General features: G+C 40.9%; 1 protein-coding gene across 3 annotated transcripts in view; it reads left to right on the top strand.

Moving 5' to 3' along the window:
* Window positions 1-4,700: 4,700 nt before the first annotated feature.
* Window positions 4,701-19,823, top strand: part of INTS14 (integrator complex subunit 14) — a 30,608-nt gene continuing 15,485 nt past the window's right edge. The window contains exons 1-7 of one of the 3 annotated variants that reach the window (XM_065871413.1): window positions 4,701-4,985; window positions 7,793-7,900; window positions 11,066-11,221; window positions 12,433-12,551; window positions 12,986-13,128; window positions 17,095-17,187; window positions 19,085-19,229. In XM_065871413.1, the coding sequence (XP_065727485.1) occupies window positions 4,764-4,985; window positions 7,793-7,900; window positions 11,066-11,221; window positions 12,433-12,551; window positions 12,986-13,128; window positions 17,095-17,187; window positions 19,085-19,229 (986 nt within the window). In that variant the 5' untranslated portion in view covers window positions 4,701-4,763. The remainder of the gene's footprint in view (window positions 4,986-7,792; window positions 7,901-11,065; window positions 11,222-12,432; window positions 12,552-12,985; window positions 13,129-17,094; window positions 17,188-19,084; window positions 19,230-19,823) is intronic. The other 2 variants (XM_065871415.1, XM_065871414.1) reach the window with 2 other exon arrangements.

The raw sequence follows: 19,823 nt of genomic DNA, 5'->3' as shown, positions 1-19,823 counted from the left end.
GCCCCGCCCACGACGCCCTTAAAGCCCCGCCCCAAGCGCCTAGCGCACACCCGGCGCCGAGTTCCGTTTCGTCGCGCGGCCATATACTTCCGGCTGCGGCGCGCTGGCGGAAGGGATTTGGTGACGGACCGTACCGGTGATGGGCGCGCGGTGAGTAGAGGGCGCTGGAGACCGTAGGCTGTCTTGGATTGCTTGTTGGAGCTGCAGGAGAAGGGGTCGGCGGCGGGGAACAACGCGGGGCCGACGCCCGGCCTTTCCGCCGCCGAGGTGGCCGCCCCGCGCCGTCTCTGCGGCGCCAGTTCCGGGCCACTGCCTTCGTTCTCCCTTCGCTCTGCCGCGCCAGAGCTCCGCACAAGCACCACGATGTCGGCCCCTTACCCAGACCCCCTTCGCCTCCTCTTCCCATAAGAGACTTCCAGATCTTAAAGATTTTTGACTGATTTTAAGGTAAAAATACATCCCCAGGCAGACGCGATCCAAATGCAGGAGTTCTGTGTTTACAGGTTGGCACTTTAGAGGTGAAGTTGTAACGAGAACGGTGGAGGGGACTCATCCGGGCAAGAGATGTGAGGCCAACAGACAAACTTAAGAGTAGGTTAGCGGATCCCTAGAAATTCGAGTGGAATCACGTTTTAAGAGCGATACTCCTCAGAATCACTTCTTTATGAACGAGCTAATTGTCTCCTGGGAAGAATTATAAATGTGTAGCTAATGGAGATGACCAAATCAAGGGGCTAAGGGCTATTCTCAGGAGTGGACTGTTCTTGAGAAAAGAAGACCACTAGTTGTCTTAAGCATTGTTTGTAAACTGTACTTACGAGAAGGCTGTGGGGGTGGGGTGGAGGACCTTAGGGTAAGAATCAACCCAAGAGAGAAGTAACATGGTGTTTTCACAAAATTGCTGGACTGTGTGGGCAGGGATTTTTTTTTTTTTAATCAGGCCTAGGCTACTTGAGTGAACCATCCTTCAAGAACATCCATCCATCTTTTACTTCTGTGCTGACAACCGGAGTTCTAAATTGGTTTCCCATGACTTTGCCATTGTTAGGAAGGTGTGTTTGGGGGTGGACACAAATGCATCAGTCTGAAGAAAGAGCCAGCTCCATAAGTGTCTTCCCAGAATGCAAGCCTGCCAGCTATGGTCACCCATTCCAGTGTTACAGCAGATTTCATGAGCTGGAAATGCTTTCTTATATATGATCTAAATCTGTGTATCCTGATTCTCATTCTCCTAAGAGATGAGGCCAGTACTCCGCATCCCCAGCTTTCAGTAACGTAAAGACCTCTGTGCCTGAATGGGAATACCATAGGAGCTGGATAAACTATACGTGGGTAGAGGCATAGGAGTTCCTGATATCTCTGTTTGAACGAGGAGAGGAGGAAGTGTGTTTCTGGTGTCCAGAGTTAAAATTTGTAATGTGTCTTGCCAAAAAATTAATGTTACATCTGGTGCTGAGAGGTAGTTTACTTGTCATTATCAAGCATTTGTCAAGTACATACTGTGTACCCACTGCTGTGATAGGTTCTGAGGAGACATTGGTGGGCAGAATCTCACACTGTCCCTGCTCTTGTTGAGCTTATCGTCTAATGTAGTGTAGTTGAACCAGTATTGCACAGGACCTCACTTCGCGAACAACACAGCTGAGACCCAGAAAGGGTCTGGAAAGACTGAGTAGATGAAATAGCACCAAGTTGATAATGCCTAAGCACATGCACGTGACAGCAGAAGAAACTCACAGGCTCTCAGAGCTTGTTAACTTTGACTTCGGACACAGTTTTAGCAAGCTGGATTACCTGGCTTTCCAGCTCATAGTAGCCAAAAAGCAACAAATCGGAAAGAGGGAGGATGATTACAGAGAAAAGTGGGATGCAAAATGATGATCCAAAACTTAGTTACAAAGAGGAGGCACCAAAACAGAACACAACAGCCTGGATCCCTTGAGTACAAGGCAGTGTTTCTGGGTATGTTCTATATACTTGTTCCATGGCATCAACTAATGGTCAGAGAAGGGTTAAATGGGAAACACAGAGTTAACAAACTGGATTCTTTGCTATAGAGCTGCTCAGTGTCTTTAATAAGACCTGAACTCATTTTTCTTGGCGCATCCCTCCAGGGCAGTGTTGTGCAGCACACACTTGGGAGAACGCTGGTATAAATTAAAACATGAGGGCAGCAGCGTGCTGGGCAGTATTGGTGTTCAGAGTTGTGATGCTAAGAGTGAATTATGTTTAACATGCTGTGCTTAATGAGGCGCAGAATAAGGATGCACATTTTGGGTTTTTTTTTTGTTTTGTTTTGCGGTCCGCGGGCCTCTCACTGTTGTGGCCTCTCCCGTTGCGGAGCACGGGCTCTGGACGTGCAGACTCAGCGGCCATGGCTCACGGGCCCAGCTGCTCAGCGGCACGTGGGATCTGCCCAGACCGGGGCACGAACCTGTGTCCCCTGCATCGGCAGGCAGACTCTCAACCACTGCGCCACCAGGGAAGCCCCTTGTTTTTTTTTAAAAATAAATTTATTTTATTTATTTTTGGCTGCGTTGGGTCTTCGTTGCTGTGCGTCGGCTTTTCTCTGGTTGTGAAGAGTGGGGCCACTGGTTGCGGTGCGCAAGCTTCTCATTGCGGTGGCTTCTTGTTGTGGAGCACGGACTCTAGGTGTGCGGGCTTCAGTAGTTGTGGCATGTGGGCTCAGTAGCTGTGGCTCGCGAGCTCTAGAGCGCAGGCTCAGTAGTTACGGTGCGCGGGCTTAGTTACTCCGCGGCATGTGGGATCTTCCCAGACCAGGGCTCGAATCCGTGTCCCCTGCATTGGCAGGCGGATTCTTAAACCACTGCACCGCCAGGGAATCCCACGTTTTAGTTTATTTCTATCAAAATGGTTAAACATTTTGGAAAGGAGTCTGGAAGAGTAATTTATATATCTCCTTTAGTCTTTATCGATGTTGTATACATGAGGCATTTGTATTTGAAAGCCCATTATGTGGTAAAAAGGCTTTTCCTACTTGACATGAGTCCCTGATCCCCATTTATAACATTGTTTCTGTGAGGCAATATGCTCAGAGTTCCCAACAGCCTACTTACAAATGGAATTTTAGAATAGCACACGTTTGCAGTTGGACACTGTACTAAAACAAGCCCTCTGGCCACTGTTAAGTGTTTTGAAGTAAGTTCCAAAAAAAGAAATTAGTGAACATTAAATTTCTAACTTGTTTATGTCCATCCTGAGTGTTCTCTAATTGTATATATGCAAAATTGTATATATGCAAAATTGTATATATGCAATACATGCAGTATGATTTTTATGAAGTTGTAATCGGTGTATACATACAGGCCTGTGACCTGCTTTTCTCAGTTACTAATACCTATATAAATATTTCTGATATCTGTATATGTATCATTTATTTATAGCTATATGATATTTAATTGTGTGAGTAGACTATAGTTTGCTTAATAATAGAGTAGCAGCAGCAGCAAGAGCAGATCTGTATATCTGGGAACTTTTTTCTTTATTTTTGAGCACAGAAATGTTTTCTTCATGCTAATTCTCAATCCATAATTTTAAAAAGCTCTTTGTTTTCTCCATTTCTTATACATTTTGACTTTTATACAGTTTCATGAGATACTGCCAGCTGTCATACATGTTCTTTAATTTTGCTCTTTTCCTTCATAGTTAAAGAGCTGTTGCCTTGTTTATCTGCAGTGAGTACTACTGAGGCTAGCAGTTTGTTGTTTTTGTCATGCTTAATGATTTCCAGCTTTGTCTAATTTGGACTATGACTTTACTAGCCTTTTCTTTTTTTTTAATTAATTTATTTTATTTTATTATTTTATTTATTTATTTTTGGTTGCATTGGGTCTTCGTTGCTGTGTGCAGGCTTTTCTCTCGTTTCGGCCTGTGGGGGCTACTCTTCGTTGCGGTGCACGGGCTTCTCATTGCGGTGGCTTCTCTTGTTGCGGAGCACGGGCTGTAGGCGCATGGGCTTCAGTAGTTGTGGCACCTGGGCTCAGTATCTGTGGCTCATGGGCTCTAGAGCACAGGCTCAGTAGTTGTGGTGCACAGGCTTAGTTGCTCTGCGGCATGTGGGATCTTCCCGGACCAGGGCTCGAACCTGTGTCCCCTCCATTGGCAGGCAGATTCTTAACTACTGTGCCACCAGGGAAGCCTGACTTTTTCTTTTTATATTTTGCGTTCATTTTAATTTTTTAAAAAAGGACATTAGGCAACAAGATAATTCAGCAAACACTTGCCCAAATACTGCTGTATTGAGTAAGATAGTGAAGGTGCCCAAAAAGAATGGTTGATTGTCAAAAAGTACCACCATAAGACAACTAGAAATGTTCTTTAGTAAATTAAGTGTCAGAGAGGTGATGTAGGAGTGTTTGTTATATTAAGTTGTGTAAGATTTGAAAGTATTCAACTCAAGAGCTCCCTGAATTTAATATTTTGTTTTATTTTGTTTTTACTAGAAACATTTAAGATGGTCCTTGATTTATGGCCATTTAGTGGGTGATTCTAGGAGTGGTCCTCACAGTGAACTAAGCTGCTTGCTTCTCTCCCACTGAATTCCCTGCAGATTTGTCCTCACCTCAACTTAGATGGGGTTTGCCTTCACTTATTTCTGGAAAGTTAGGTTAAAATTATGATTAAAAAAATACTTTTTTCTCTCCATGACATGCAAGACCTAATCATATTTATTTTCTACAGCATTTCTCTATCTATAGCTATCTGTTTACATTCTGACTGGGAACACTGGGATCACTTTCATCATGCCTACAGTGGTGGTAATGGACGTATCCCTTTCCATGACCCGACCTGTGTCTATTGAGGGGTCCGAGGAGTATCAGCGCAAGCACCTGGCAGCCCATGGTTTGACAATGCTGTTTGAACACATGGCCACAAATTACAAGCTTGAGTTTACAGCTCTGGTGGTTTTTTCATCACTCTGGGAATTGATGGTTCCCTTCACAAGAGATTATAACACCCTACAGGTACAAAAAGGAATGAGTTATTGTATGTACCGGGCCCAATTTATAGGAAGGAAAACAGTATTATCATATTGCACTGAATATTTAGAACTGGAATTATTTAAAGATAAGTCTATGGGTATAATATCTAAGTAAAACTGTAAAACAAGGATTCATAACCAGTAGGCCTTCTGCCTTTGGTAGAGCTATGAGTTAGAGCTGTGAGTTGTTGCTGTAGCCTCCTCTTTTGGTTTTCTGGAATTCTCTGTGGGAGGGGAGCATCTCAGGATGTAGTGCCCTGTCCCCTAAAGTTCAGGATCTTTAGGTTCAACACTTTTCTACTTTTCTATAAAACTTGAGATGAAAAACATTCCTTCCAGGGACTTCCCTGGTGGCTCAGTGATTAAGAATCTGCCTACCAATGCAAGGGACACGGGTTTGAGCCCTGGTCCGAGAAGATCCCACATACCGTGGAAAAACTAAGCCCATGCGGCACAACTAGTGAGCCTGCAAGCCACAGCTACTGAGCCCATGCACCTAGAGCCCGTGCTACACAATGAGAAAAGCCACCGCAAGAAACCCACGCACCACCACAAAGAGTAGCCACCGCTTGCTGCAACTAGAGAAACCCCACATGCAGCAATGAAGACCCAACACAGCCAAAAATAAATAAATTTTAAAAAAAGAAAAATAGTGCTTCCTTATAAAATCCTTATTCTAGAGTAATTCAGGAGTATATTTCCTCCGCAACAAATAGCCTTTGATTTACAGATGCCAAGAAATCATTTTAAAACCTTGATTGATAGGTGTTACCTTCCAAAGGTGTTGTCTGTGATACGCCAAAGAATTACTTTCTGACAACATCTCTAAATTATTACTATTTCCAACAATACCTAGCACAGTTCCTTGCCCATAGTGAGCAGTCAGTAAGTGTTTGTGGAACTAAAATGAACAGTTTAATAGTTGCTAGGCAGTTTAGGAATCCAGGATCAGTATAGTTTGCTTTTTAAAATATAAATAATAAAATTTTGTTAAATCATTTATTATCTCACTTTTTTTTAAAAAATCTATTTATTTATTTATTTTGGCTGCACCGGGTCTTAGTTGCAGCATGTGAACTTTCAGTTGCAGCATGCAGACCCTTAGTTGTGGAATGCAGAGTCTCAGTTGCAGCATGTGGGCTTCTTAGTTTTGGCGTGTGGACTCTTAGTTGCGGCATGTGAACTCTTAGTTACAGCATGAATGTGGGATCTAGTTCTCTGACCAGAGGTCGAACCCAGGTCCCCTGCGTTGGGAGCATGGAGTCTTACCCACTGGACCACCAGGGAAGTCCCTATCTCACATTTTTTTAAGTGACTCAAAAGCTTTTTTTTTTTTTCATTTTTTAATTGCACTGGATTTCTTATAGATGAGTAAACTAAGGATCTTGGATGTTCAGCAGTTCTGAAATTTAAAGAATTGCTATATAGGTAGTGAACAGTAATGGTTGAGTCCTGGAGTCTGACTGACTGGGTTCAAATCTAGATTCTGCCACTTCTAGGTGTAAGACCTGGGAAAGTGACCTAATTGTTTTGTACCTCAGTTTCCTTATTTTAAAAATAGGTTAATTGGGCTTCCCTGGTGACGCAGTGGTTAAGAATCCGCCTGCCAATGCAAGGGACACGGGTTCAAGCCCTGGTCCAGGAAGATCCCACATGCCGCAGAGCAACTAAGCCTGTGCACCACAACTACTGAGCCTGTGCTCTAGAGCCCGTGAGCCACAACTACTGAAGCCTGTGTGCCACAACTACTGAAGCCCGCTTGCCACAACTACTGAAGCCCACACACCTAGAGCCCGTGCTCCGCAACAAGAGAAGCCACTGCAATGAGAAGCCTGCACACCGCAACAAAGAGTAGCCCCCGCTCACCGCAACTAGAGAAAGCCCGTGCACAGCAACGGAGACCCAACGCAGCCAAAAATAAATAAATAAAAATTTTTTTAAATAAAGAAAATAAAAATAGATTCATTATCTATACCTTATAGCAGGGGTCCCCAACCCCCACCCCCAGCCACACAGCAGGAGGTGAGGAGTGGGCAGCCAGCAAAGCTTCATCTGCCGCTCCCCATCGCTCACATTACCGCCTTAACCATCCCCTGCCCCGCCCCACCCACCCCCCATCTGGAAAAACTGTCTTCCACGAAACTGGTGCCTGGTACCAAAAAGGTTGGGGACCACTGCGTTATAGGATGTTGTCATGATTAAATGCATGTAAAATGCCTAGAATGATGATAGTATTCAGTAAATTTTGTCATTATTTTTGTGATGTCTTTAAACGTTTTTCATTTTAATTATTTCTTTCAAGGTCCACTTAATAAAGATATGAACTTGATGGACAATTCACTCTCACCTGATGAGAGAACAGAATAAAGGGAAGCTCTTTTTTTTTTTTTTTTTTTTGTGGTGGTGGTACGCGGGCCTCTCACTGTTGAGGCCTCTCCCGTTGCAGAGCGCAGGCTCCGGACATGCAGGCTCAGTGGGCATGGCTCACGGGCCCAGCCCCTCCGCGGCATGTGGGATCTTCCTGGACCAGGGCACGAACCCATGTACCCTGCATCGGCAGGCAGACTCTCAACCACTGAGCCGCCAGGGAAGCCCAGGGAAGCTCTTTTAATCATCCTTTATAGTTGAGGAAATCTGTTTTACCATTTTTCTTTAAGAACATATGCTTTGGGCTCTCAGAAACACAATGTCCCCTGTGTAACATTCATGCTTTGAACAGTTTATGTTTTTTTCTGGTAACAAATTAAAACAGTAAATAATAATGAGCAATTTTATCTTTCATTCAATCAGGAAGCACTAAGTAATATGGATGATTATGATAAAACCTGCTTGGAGTCTGCATTAGTTGGTGTTTGCAATATCGTTCAGCAAGAATGGGGTGGTGCAATTCCTTGTCAGGTAATGATCAGTTCTTTTTCTTTGCCCTAAGTTAAAAACATTAACCACTGAGGCGCTTCATTTTTGTTCAGGCTCTGACACAGCATACATTGTAATTTCCACAAACTATATTATACACTTTTGGTATCTTTTTAAAAGAAGGCACTAAATCAACACTAATATATTCAGAAAGCAGCACAAATATGCCTTAAGGAAAGCATCCTCCTAGTAAATTGACTTATCTCAGACTAGCATTGTTTGTATAAAACACAAAGGGCTCACAGTGGAATTTTAGAACACCCCCTGGAAGGGGCGATTATAATTTTGAGTGATATAATTGTAAACATCAGTACAATATAGTCTATCTTCATTATTCCAGTGTAGCATTTATTCAGCAGACTTTTAACCTTCTCAACTACCTGGGTTGTCTAAAAAGTGAGGTGTATGTCATAAAATCTGTTGCCCTTTCCTTAAGAGTCCACAATAGGTCCACATATAGCATCAAATCAGAGCAGAGTTGTAGCAATTGGAAGTTTGCTATAAACAGGTGCTTTGAGAAGTGGTAGCATATTTTAAAGGAGAAAACGGAAAAGTTGCTAAAAGGAAAATCATAATAGTCTACAACAGGAATCAGCAAACTTTTTCCATATTTTAGGCTTTGCGGGTGTCAGTGGCAACTCCTCAACTCTGTTGTCATAGCATGAAAGCAGTCACGGGTAATAAGTAAATAAATGGGCATGGCTCTGTCCCAGTAAAACTTTATTTACAGAAACAGGCAGTGGGCCATAGTATATGATTTTTTATTATAGGGTCAAATACGGGATTCCTCAGTAGTGTCAGTAGCATCACCGATATTTGTTTTTTAAATAAGTATAAGATTGTGGCTGCCTTGGGGTGAGGAAAGGTTAGGGGCTGACCCAAATAAAACATGAGGGAATATGAGAAGTGATGGAACTGGTCTGTATCTTGATAGTAGAAGTGGTTACATCACTGAATGCATTTGTCGGAACTCATAGAACTATATACTAAAAAGGGTGAATTTTGTTGCTTATGAATTATATCTCAATAAACCCAGCTTTTTTTTTTTTAAGCTTTTTTGTTTTTTCTTACTGTTTTTTCTTACTCAGGTAGTTGAGTTATTTTATACAATATGAACTCATGGGTTAGTGAAGACCCTGAGCTACTACTAAAAGGTTAAAAATCAGATCACGTTAGTGGACACTTGCTAAAAAAGCCAGTAAATACCTTTTGATCAGTTTCCTTTCAGAAATAAAAACCTTTGGCACCTTGCTTCATAAACATTATTTCGTAAAACCATGCATACAGACTGTCTAATTTCCTAGCAATATAAAGAATAAGTGAAGTTTTGTTGTCAATATCTTCTGAACTGGAAGCTAGCAGGTAGCACAGTTTCATTTGCTACTTCTTCATTGGTTTTAGAGAAGAAACTCAGAAAACACATAAGAGCCAGACCTTGTGCACCATGCAGACTTCTGCCTTTTAATATTTTTTTCTTCCTTTGCAAAAAGGAGGAATCTGAATTTGAGATATACTGTACCCTGAGGGGAAGGAGCTGGGCCTGGATCCACTTAGACTTGCTTGGTGAGTTTTGGGGTGAACCAGGTCCAAAACACGGTGGACGTTATTAGTGATTGTTTTTATAATCAGTTACTATCAAACAGATTTGTTTTAATGTGGAATGTTTTTAACCAAGTTTTTAAAGAGCTGGACTATGTTTTCATTATCTGAGTAAAGTCTGTCTCATTTAGACATTACAAGAAATATTTCATTATCACACAGCATCTGAAAAAGCTAGTGGCAGAAGTAAATCATTATGTAGCAATTGTTGGTACCTAGAAGAGGAATTTGCCTTGACTGTCTTCCTAAGAGATGACATCTCTCCAGGGGACCTCTATTAAGCATTCTTGGGCTTTAGAAGTAAGTGTCAGTCTTGGCCCTTCACATGGTGCAACCACCTAATACTACCTTATTGGTCTGTTATTGTTAAGTTACTAGGCTAGGCTAGGGAGAGCAAAAACAATCCTCCCCTGGATTGCTTGGGAAGTCCACCCAGGACTTCCCAAGGATTGCTTTAAACAGTGAGGAAAAGGAAAATGATTTGTAATGTCTATTGTTGGTATGTTTTGAAGGCTTTTAAAAATTATCGGTTGATTAAGAATGCATTTTAAAGGTCTTGTCCATGTCTGGTTAAATGGCTTTTATAAATACATATTTAATGCAGTTGTCATTTTAGTTGAGCAGGGGTAGGTAAAGTTTGTCATCTTTGAAAATAAAGTGTCAAGGTTCAGTCTTCAGACTTCTGTGCTGGTATTTCCTAGGGACACACGTAAAATAGGTCCTTATGCCATTTTTTTTCTTTTTCTGCTGCTTCAGGTCTTAGTTGCAGCATGCAGGATCTTTTTGTTGCGGTGCGCGGGCCTCTCTCTAGTTGTGGTATGCGAGTTTTCTCTCTCTGGTGCGCAGGCTCCAGGGCACGTGAGCTTAGTTGCCCCAGGGCATGTGGGATCTTAGTTCCCCAACCAGGGATCGAACCCGTGTCCCCTGCATTGGAAGGCAGACTCTTTACCTCTAGGCCACCAAGGAAGTACCCTTTATGCCATTTTTGACACCAGTGTCTTAGGTGCCAACTCCTTCTCTAAGAGATAGGGTTCTAGTTTTAATACAATTAAGTAAGAATTGGTTATGAATGGTTTTGTCTTTTTTTTAAGTGTTCATAGGTAGGTGCTTTTTTTAAAGGTTTAATAAGATAAAATACAGTAAAATGCATAGATCTTAAGTATACAGTTTACTGAGTTTTCACAAATGTATATACCTATGTAACCACTCCTCCAGTTAAGATATAGAACATTTCCATTACCCTACAGAGTTTTCTCATGCCCCTTTCTACTCAGTATCACCCCACAACCCCTATTTGATTTATCTTAGTTTTGTTTTACGTGGTCTGAACTTAATATATATGTGTAGAATCGTATCAATACAATGTGTCTGTCATCTTTCACTTGACAAATGTTGTTGAGATTTATTCACATCTTTGTTTGTATTCCTGCAGAGGTACATTTTTCAGTGTAAATGCAATTAGGGAGAAATGAAAACATTGCCAAATGAGACTGCTTTAAATAAATATGTTATTTCATGTACAAAACTCCTCTCCCTTTTTGCAAACAGGTTGTTCTGGTGACAGATGGCTGTCTTGGCATTGGTAGAGGGTCACTGCGGCACTCCCTAGCTACTCACAGCCAACGCAGTGAGAGCAACAGGTTCCCACTACCTTTTCCTTTCCCATCTAAGTTATACATCATGTGCATGGCAAATCTGGAGGAGGTAATGCTTTCTACTAAGTTCTTTTTAGTTTGATTAGATACATTTTAGGACTCAGAAATGGAATATATTTTTTAGTATATTCCATTAATGTTATATTACATATACAGGCATGTCTCGGAGATATTGCAGGTTGCATTCCAGACCACCACTATAAAGCGGGGATCACAATAAAGCAAGTCGCACTAATTTCTTTTTTTCCCAGTGCATATAAAAGCTTTGTTTGTACTATACTGTTGTCTATTAAGAGTGCAATAAATAGCACTGTCTAAAAAAAACCAATGTACATACCTTATTTTAAAAATATTTTATTGCCAAAGAGTGCTATCCATCATCTGAGCCTTCAACAAGTTGTAATCTTTTTGCTGGTGGAGGGTTTGAAATATTGCGAGAATTACCAAAATGTGACACAGAGACAAAGTGAGGAAATCCTGTGGAAAAATTGTGCCAATAAAATTGCTCGACACAGGTTTGCCACAGACCTTTGTTTTAAAAAAAAAGGCAATATCTGCAAAACTCAATAAATGAGGCATGCCTATAGTATAACATTGAACTCCATTGTTTCAACTGACACTAATTACTGATTATATTTGAAAAGACTATGTCTCAAATGCTTTCTGAAAGCAGAGTGTTGCCACATCTCAGGAAACATAGCTGGAGTTGTTATCCGTCCTACTTCCCACAAAGATTCTTCAGATGCTACAAAGACAGAATGTTCTTTTTGGTGTTAGGTCTTTCCCTCACTTAGGAATTCTTATGTCCATCACACCAGAAATGTTGACAGAAGTGTGCTTTGATTTTTTGTTGTTGTTAAGTAACATTACTCTGATGTATGTTTTATTAAACTCTTATCTCCTGGTTTTCCCATTTATTTTGGAAAGTTATTTAACTTTTCTTCACCTCAGTTTTTCTATCTTTAAAATATAAATAATGATGGTTCTTACCAAAATATGTTAGAAACACTTGGAAGGGAAGGTGCTATGTGAATACCAACTGTGGTCACCTCTGAATCTTTGCAAAACTACTTGGAATGAAATAGCTCTACTGGTATAATTTTATATAACATTCCTCTTTGGTAACCTTGAGTCAAAATTGTTAGTTATTTTCCTTCTCACATTATTAAAAAAAATCATCTTCGTTTTGTGACCTTAGTGTACTGATAACAATCTGGCATTTTATGCCACTTTAAAAGAGTCATCTGTTTTGCTTTGTAGCTTCAGAGCACTGATTCCTTGGATTGCCTTGAACGTCTTATAGATTTAAACAATGGTGAAGGGCAGATTTTTACTATTGATGGCCCCCTGTGCTTGAAAAATGTACAGTCTATGTTTGGGTGAGTATATACTTTTTTGCCTTCTTACAATCCAGCATTATAATTTGATGTCAGACAATAATATCTATTTTACTGTTTCTAGTTGTGTCATTTCATTTTCCCCAAGTTGCACATTTTTCAGATAAAATGATTGGTAGTAGTGATTTTTGAGTGTTGACTCCCTTTTAAATTAAGCATGACTAAATCTATAATGTCTATAGGTATTGACTTCCTTACAATGACAGCAATTTCAAAGATTTAACTGCTTTTGGGCTTTTCAGAATTGAAATTTCCTCACCAAAAATATCAGATTTTGTTCTGTTTCACAAATGGTCAGATCATAGCTTTGGAATCAACTTGAGGGGAAAACAAACTTGACATCTTAAAAAGATTACCTGAAAAAAATTATACGTATCATATTACTCTTTCTGTAACAAATAATCATCATATTCTAGAAAACTGATAGATCTGGCATATACACCTTTCCATGCTGTTCTCAAGTGTGGCCACCTAACCGCTGATGTGCAAGTCTTCCCCAGGCCAGAACCTTTTGTTGTAGACGAGGAAATCGATCCTATCCCTAAAGTCATTAACACAGGTAACTTTTTTTATACTTCATTCTTAGTTCTTCTGTTATCCCTACTTTCTTCTAACTTCTGACTTTTACTCTCCTCTCTCCAGGAGGGTTGAAAAGAAATGTCAGTATACTTTGGATGGGAGGTTGCATTGCCTAAGGGGTGGCAGATTAGTGGTCTTCCGTGGTGAGGTCATGAGTTAATCTCTAATCCTAGATGATTATAACCACAAATTACTAAGAGTTGGAAACCAGGACCAGATTCACTAGCATTGAAATCCTTGAGGTAGTTCTTAATAGAGATAGTAAGACGTATTAGCATCATTATTAAGGTCATATATGAAGAGCTAGCTTTTAGACTTGGCTGTGTGACTTTTCCTCTGTGACCCTGGACAAGTCACTTCCTCTAGTTCTTATTGGCTAGGTGAGTGGAATCTCTAGGAGAAATGATGGTCTCTCAGGTCTCAGCTCTGATATATTGTACCCCTCTAATCCTGCAGCTTGTATTATGACTAAAAGAAAGCAATGTGTTATGGCTTCTAACATGTTGCCAGTGCTATGCTTAGGTTAAATTGGCAAAGCCAATAATCAAAAGTAACAAGGGGTAGTAGAGAAGAGAGTTGTCTCATATTGGCAGGTGGACTCCTTGAGTGGTGGGTATATGTTTAACCATCACTGTTTTGAGTCACCATTGCACACCCTCAGTGCCTGGCTTAGTGTCTGATGCTTAGTAGATGTTCACTAGGTAATTGTTCAATCAACAAATGATTAAAATTGGACTTCCCTGGTGGTGCAGTGGTTAAGAACCCGCCTGCCAGTGCAAGGAACACGGGTTCGAGTGCTGGTCTGGGAAGATCCCACATGCTGCAGAGCAACCAAGCCCATGCACCGCAACTACTGAGCCTGCGCGCCTAGAGCCCATGCTCCGCAACAAGAGAAGCCACTGCAGTGAGAAGCCCGCACACCGCAACAAAGAGCAGCCCCTGCTCACTGCGACTAGAGAAAGCCCGCACGCAACAGCGAAGACCCAAAGCAGCCAAAAATAAATTAATTAATTAATAATAAAAGATATAATGAAAAAATTTTTAAATGATTAAAATTAAGTACAGCTGGAAATTCATTTCATTCTTGGGTGTGTAGACTTTAAGGAGTTTTCGAATGAAGGGCTGTGCACAGGCTGTTTTGTTTTCTGTGCCTTTATTTTCTGCTCCTGCTGGAAGTAGGTCATCCATCTCTTTCATTGTGACTAGACAGCAGTGTGCCAAATGTTTTGTTGCCCTCAAACCAGTTATATTCCACTTCCCTCCCACCCTTTTAGGATGAGTAACTTCAAATAGATCTTTTCTTCCCAGAAGTACATTTCTTTCTATGTACTAGATTTCACAAATGCAGTGTTTAGGTGGGGAATTCAAATATGATAACTAGGAAGGTTATTGGAAGTTCTCTGAATGACTCTAATACTTTTCATTTTAAGTAACTAAGAAAATAAGGATAATTGTCCTTTATTTAATGGACTAACTTATAAAAGCTTCTAGTCCAAGATTTTTGTTATAGCTTATATTTAAACCACTAAAACATAGGCCTTTTTCTACTCAGATGAAAAATATATAACTGCTTATGCTGATTCATTTGTTACTCAGCTAAAGAAGGTAATGATAGCAAAACTCCAGAGAAGCAGATTTCCTGATGTATAAGAAGTATGGTATACTCACCATGATCCTGATTTTTTAAAACATTGTTTTGAGAATATGAATGTGTATATGCCTAGAAGAAAGACTAAAAAGCAGTTCAGTAAAATATTAACAGAGGTTTCCTTTGATGAGAAATGATGAGTGACTTTATTTTTCTTCTTTACAGTTTTTAGTGTTTTCTAAGTTTTTATACTACTTATATAATCAGAAAAAACTTCCAGGGCTTCCCTGGTGGCGCAGTGGTTGAGACTCCGCCTGCCGATGCTGGGCAGATGGGTTCGTGCCCCGGTCCGGGAAGATCCCACGTGCCATGGAGCGGCTGGGCCCGTGAGCCATGGCCGCTGAGCCTGCGCGTCCGGAGCCTGTGCTCTGCAACGGGAGAGGCCACAACAGTGAGAGGCCTGCGAACAGCAAAAAAAAAAAAAAAAAAAAAAAAACTTCCAGAAAGTACTCTTTGGGTTACAACTTTTTTTTTTTTTTAACTTATTTTAGATTTTCAACAAATACTTTTGGTCTTTAATACAGCTTCTATAAAGCAAAGAAACCATTGTCATATGTAGACTGCTACCTTGATTTTGTAGAGAATGTATTTCTTTCTCAGGGAAACAGTTTTAATGCAAAAGCCTTACCCTCCAGGCATAGCTGCTTGCAGTTGTTGTGGAAGTATTTGACTATGACGCCCCCTGGTGACCTGAACATCCTGACTATTCAGAGAGACTTAACCATTAAGCTTTTGCCTTGGCTGGGGACCTAGCCTCATAAAAATAGTCTAGCTAATTTGTCGTATAACTTAAGTCCATTAAATAAAAGACAGTTGTCCTTAATTTCTTAGTTACTTAAAATGCAAAGTATTAGAGTCATTCAGAGAAACTTCTAATAACCTTCCTAGTCATCATATTTGAATTCCCGATCTAAACCTTGTGTTTATGAAATCTAGTACATAGAAAATAATGTACTTTCCCATAACAAATTAATTCTTTGTTTTTAATTAATTTTTTTGGAGTATAGTTGCTTTACAATGTTGTGTTAGTTTCTGCTGTACAGCAAAGTGAATCAGTTATACATACACATATATCCACTCTTTTTTAGATTTCCTTCCCATTTAGGTCACCACAGAGCATTGAGTAGAGTTCCCTGTGCTATACAGTAGGTTCTCATTAGTTATCTTTTTTTTTTTTTTTTGCGGTACGCGGGCCTCTCACCGTTGTGGCCTCTCTCGTTGCGGAGCACAGGCTCCAGACGCGCAGGCTCAGCGGCCATGGCTTATGGGCCCAGCTGCTCCGCGGCATGTGGGATCCTCCCAGACCGGGGCATGAACCCGTGTCCCCTGCATCGGCAGGCGGACTCTCAACCACTGCGCCACCAGAGAAGCCCAGTTATCTATTTTATATACAGTAGTGTATATGTGTGAATCCCAATCTCCCAATTCATCCCATTCCCCCTTCCCCCCTTGATAACCATAAGTTTGTTTTCTACATCTGTGTCTCTCTTTCTGCGTTGCAAGTAAGTTCATCTGTACCATTTTTCTTTTTTGTTTTTTTTTTGGATGCATTGGGTCTTCGTTGCTGGGCGTGTGCTTTCTCTACTTGTAGTGAACGGGAACTACTCTTCGTTGCGGTGTGCAGGTTTCTTATTGCGGTGGCTTCTCTTATTTCAGAGCACAGGCTCTAGGCGTGCGTGCTTCAGTAGTTGCGATGCGTGGGCTTAGTTGCTCCGGGGCCTGTGGGATCTTCCCAGACCAGGGATCGAACCCATGTCCCCTGTATTGGCAGGTGGATTCTTAACCCCTGTACCACCAGGGAAGTCCTGTACCATTTTTCTAGATTCCACATACGAGTGATATTTTACGATATTTTTCTTTCTCTTTCTGACTTACTTTACTCTGTATGACAATCTCTAGGTCCATCCATGTCACTGCAAATGGCATTATTTCGTTCCTTTTATGGCTGAGTAATATTCCATTGTATATATGTGCCACATCTTCTTTATCCATTCCTCTGTCGATGGACAATTAGGTAGCTTCCATGTCCTGGCTATTGTAAATAGTGCTGCAATGAACATCAGGGTGCATGCATCCTTACAGATTTCTCCGGATATATGCCCAGGAGTGGGATTGCTGGGTCACATGGTAGCTCAGTTTTTAGTTTTTTAAGGAACCTGCATACTGTTCTCTATATTGGCTGTACCAGTTTATTGATACATTCCCACCAACAATGTAGGATGGTTCCCTTTTCTCCACACCGTCTCCAGCATTTATCGTTTGTTACGAGTTAATTCTATGTTGATTCCTTCTTTTCAGATTTGGAAATAGTGGGATTTATTGATATAGCTGATATTTCAAGTCCCCCTGTTCTGTCCAGACATCTGGTCCTACCTATAGCACTTAACAAAGGTGAGTTCTCTTCCTATTCCAGTGATACATATGAAGTATCTTATTAACTAAAGTTATTCTTAAATGTAAGATAGTAGAATAGCCCATTTTGCAGAATTTGGTTATTAGATTGGTTTTTTTGTTTTTTGGTGTTTTTTTGCGGTACGCGGGCCTCTCACTGTTGTGGCTCTCCCGTTGCGGAGCACAGGCTCCGGACGCGCAGGCTCAGCGGCCATGGCTCACGGGCCTAACCACTCCGCGGCATGTGGGATCTTCCCGGACCAGGGCACGAACCCGTGTCCCCTGCATCGGCAGGCGGAGTCTCAACCACTGCGCCACCAGGGAAGCCCTGGAAAGCATTTTGACACATATTTATTGTGTGCTGCTTCATTAATTTACAGTGGAAATCCTCTTTAAAGATGACAGTGCTTAGTCCCTCATCCTGGGCTCTGCCTTTCCCTGTGGGAGCATGCTGGGGAAACCAAAGTAGTTCTCAGAAGGTTGCCTGATAAATGTGGAATACAGCTTTATAAGGGGAGAAACCACACCTGTTCTCTACTGGTGCCTAGCACATAGTAGATACTCAGTAAATACTGTTGAATGAGTGAATGAATCCAGGTCCTTGTGAGGCCTCATTACTGCAGAATGTATTTCTCCAGCAACTATAAAGTCATATCTCCTATGTTCAGCATCTCTCTGGAGAATGTTAGTCTCTAGCACTTTAAACTTCTCTTTTCTATGTTTTAGGCTGACCGTCTCCTTTATATTCACCAGCTTTCTCCAAGAAGTATATACAATCAGGTTTCCACTCACAGAGTTATGACCACATTCCATTTACTCATGGTTATCTCAGTTGGAGTGTTAGGTATTCCATAACCCTCCATCACATATTCATAGACAGAATCTTTGATATGTTCTCACAGATGACCGATTATGATCCTTTTGTTTATACTTTACCTTACTGTTATTGATAACAACTGAGTTTACCTTATTCCTAAGGTCCTGGGAATTCTGCGTGCCCATATAAATTGCCAAGAAAGAAAGTGGGCAAAACGAAGAGTTTGTATAGGAAAACAGTGGGAAGAAAAGTATGGGAAGGCAAAATGGAGCCGTGTTGTAAGGGCTGTTGAATGTCAAACTAAACCAGGAAGATCTTTCTATTGAATTAGAAAGTCTTTGAATCAGCTTGAGTACACAGATAGTTCCAGAAGGAAGTTAATTGGAGGAAGATTCATTCATTTGTCAGCAGAGTGTATGAGAGGACCTGGAGTTGGAGAAGTGAGTCAAGAAGCTTATGGAGTAGTCACTGTTCTTTGGGGTATCCCATCCACGTGCTGCCTGAAGGCTGTCAGTTGAGAACACTCTTGACATCTCTGAATCTGTTTCTGTTTCGATGGTGCCTGAAACCCCCAGAGAGCATCTAGCTTAGTGTTCCAGTAGAAACTATGGAAAGCTGATTTTTTGTGTAGCAGCTTCACTGAAATATAATTCATATACCATACATTTCACCCATTTAAAGTTTACAATTCAGTAGTTTATAGTGTATTTACAAAGTTATGCAACCATAACCACAATTTTTGAATCAGAATTTTAGAATTTTCACTACCTCAGAAAGAAACCTTTTAGCTATCAACCCATAACCTTCCATCTCTCTCAGCCTCAGGTAACTACTGATATCCTATCTGTATAGATTTGCCTCTTCTGGATGTTTCATATAAGTGAAATTCATATAACATGTGAAAACTGATTTTTATTTGGACATAGGAAAACCAGAATATGAGTTTTTCTTACTTGTTATAATATTCCTTTATAATTTTGTATACTTTCCTTCCAAGGCTAGAAAGAGCCAAGAGTACAACTGGAGTTTGGAGTTTTCATAGCTAATCTCAGTCTGACTGGTTTTCTCTTCTTTTCATAGAAGGTGATGAGGTGGGTACTGGTATAACGGATGACAACGAAGATGAAAATTCAGCCAATCAGATTGCAGGCAAAATACCCAACTTTTGTGTCCTGCTCCATGGCAGCCTAAAAGTGGAAGGAATGGTGGCGATAGTTCAATTAGGGTAAGAAACTTTTTTACCTTTGGTTGAGTGAAAGGGAGAATCAATTTATAGTGAAGTATTCCCCAGACTTTTCTGAAAGAAAGAATAGAAAGGATCTCGTCACTTTTTTTCTCTTTCTGCCATATCCTTCCCACGTACTATCACCTTCTACACTACTCTTTAAAGCATCCCCTAGAATAAGTACAGAGTGAGTCTTTTAATTATATTGCCTTTATATAATATCTTTTCTCAGTTTTCCTCTTCTCCATCCTATCTAGGAAACCTGGGGTCAGTTTAAGTAATGCTACTAACTTGTTACAGGATCTTATGCAGTATGCACAGACTCCTCAGCTATAAAATGAGGAGGTAAAACTAAATGAAAAAACATACTGTTAACATTGAACATTTTACCATGTGCCAGGTACTTCTCTAGGCACTTTATATACCTCACTATACAGGAGGTATCAGTATTATCCCCATTCCTTAGATGAAGAAACTGAGGCTTCGAGAGCAAGTCATGGTACTTGCTCAAGGTCACACAGCTAGTAAATGAAAGAGCCAGGATCTTAACCACGTATTGTGACTCCATAGCCCATGCTCGTAACCACTCTGCTG

Source organism: Phocoena phocoena, chromosome 2 (genome assembly GCF_963924675.1).
Source record: "Phocoena phocoena chromosome 2, mPhoPho1.1, whole genome shotgun sequence".
NCBI lineage: Eukaryota > Metazoa > Chordata > Mammalia > Artiodactyla > Phocoenidae > Phocoena > Phocoena phocoena.
This window is presented reverse-complemented; position numbering and strand designations above follow the sequence as displayed.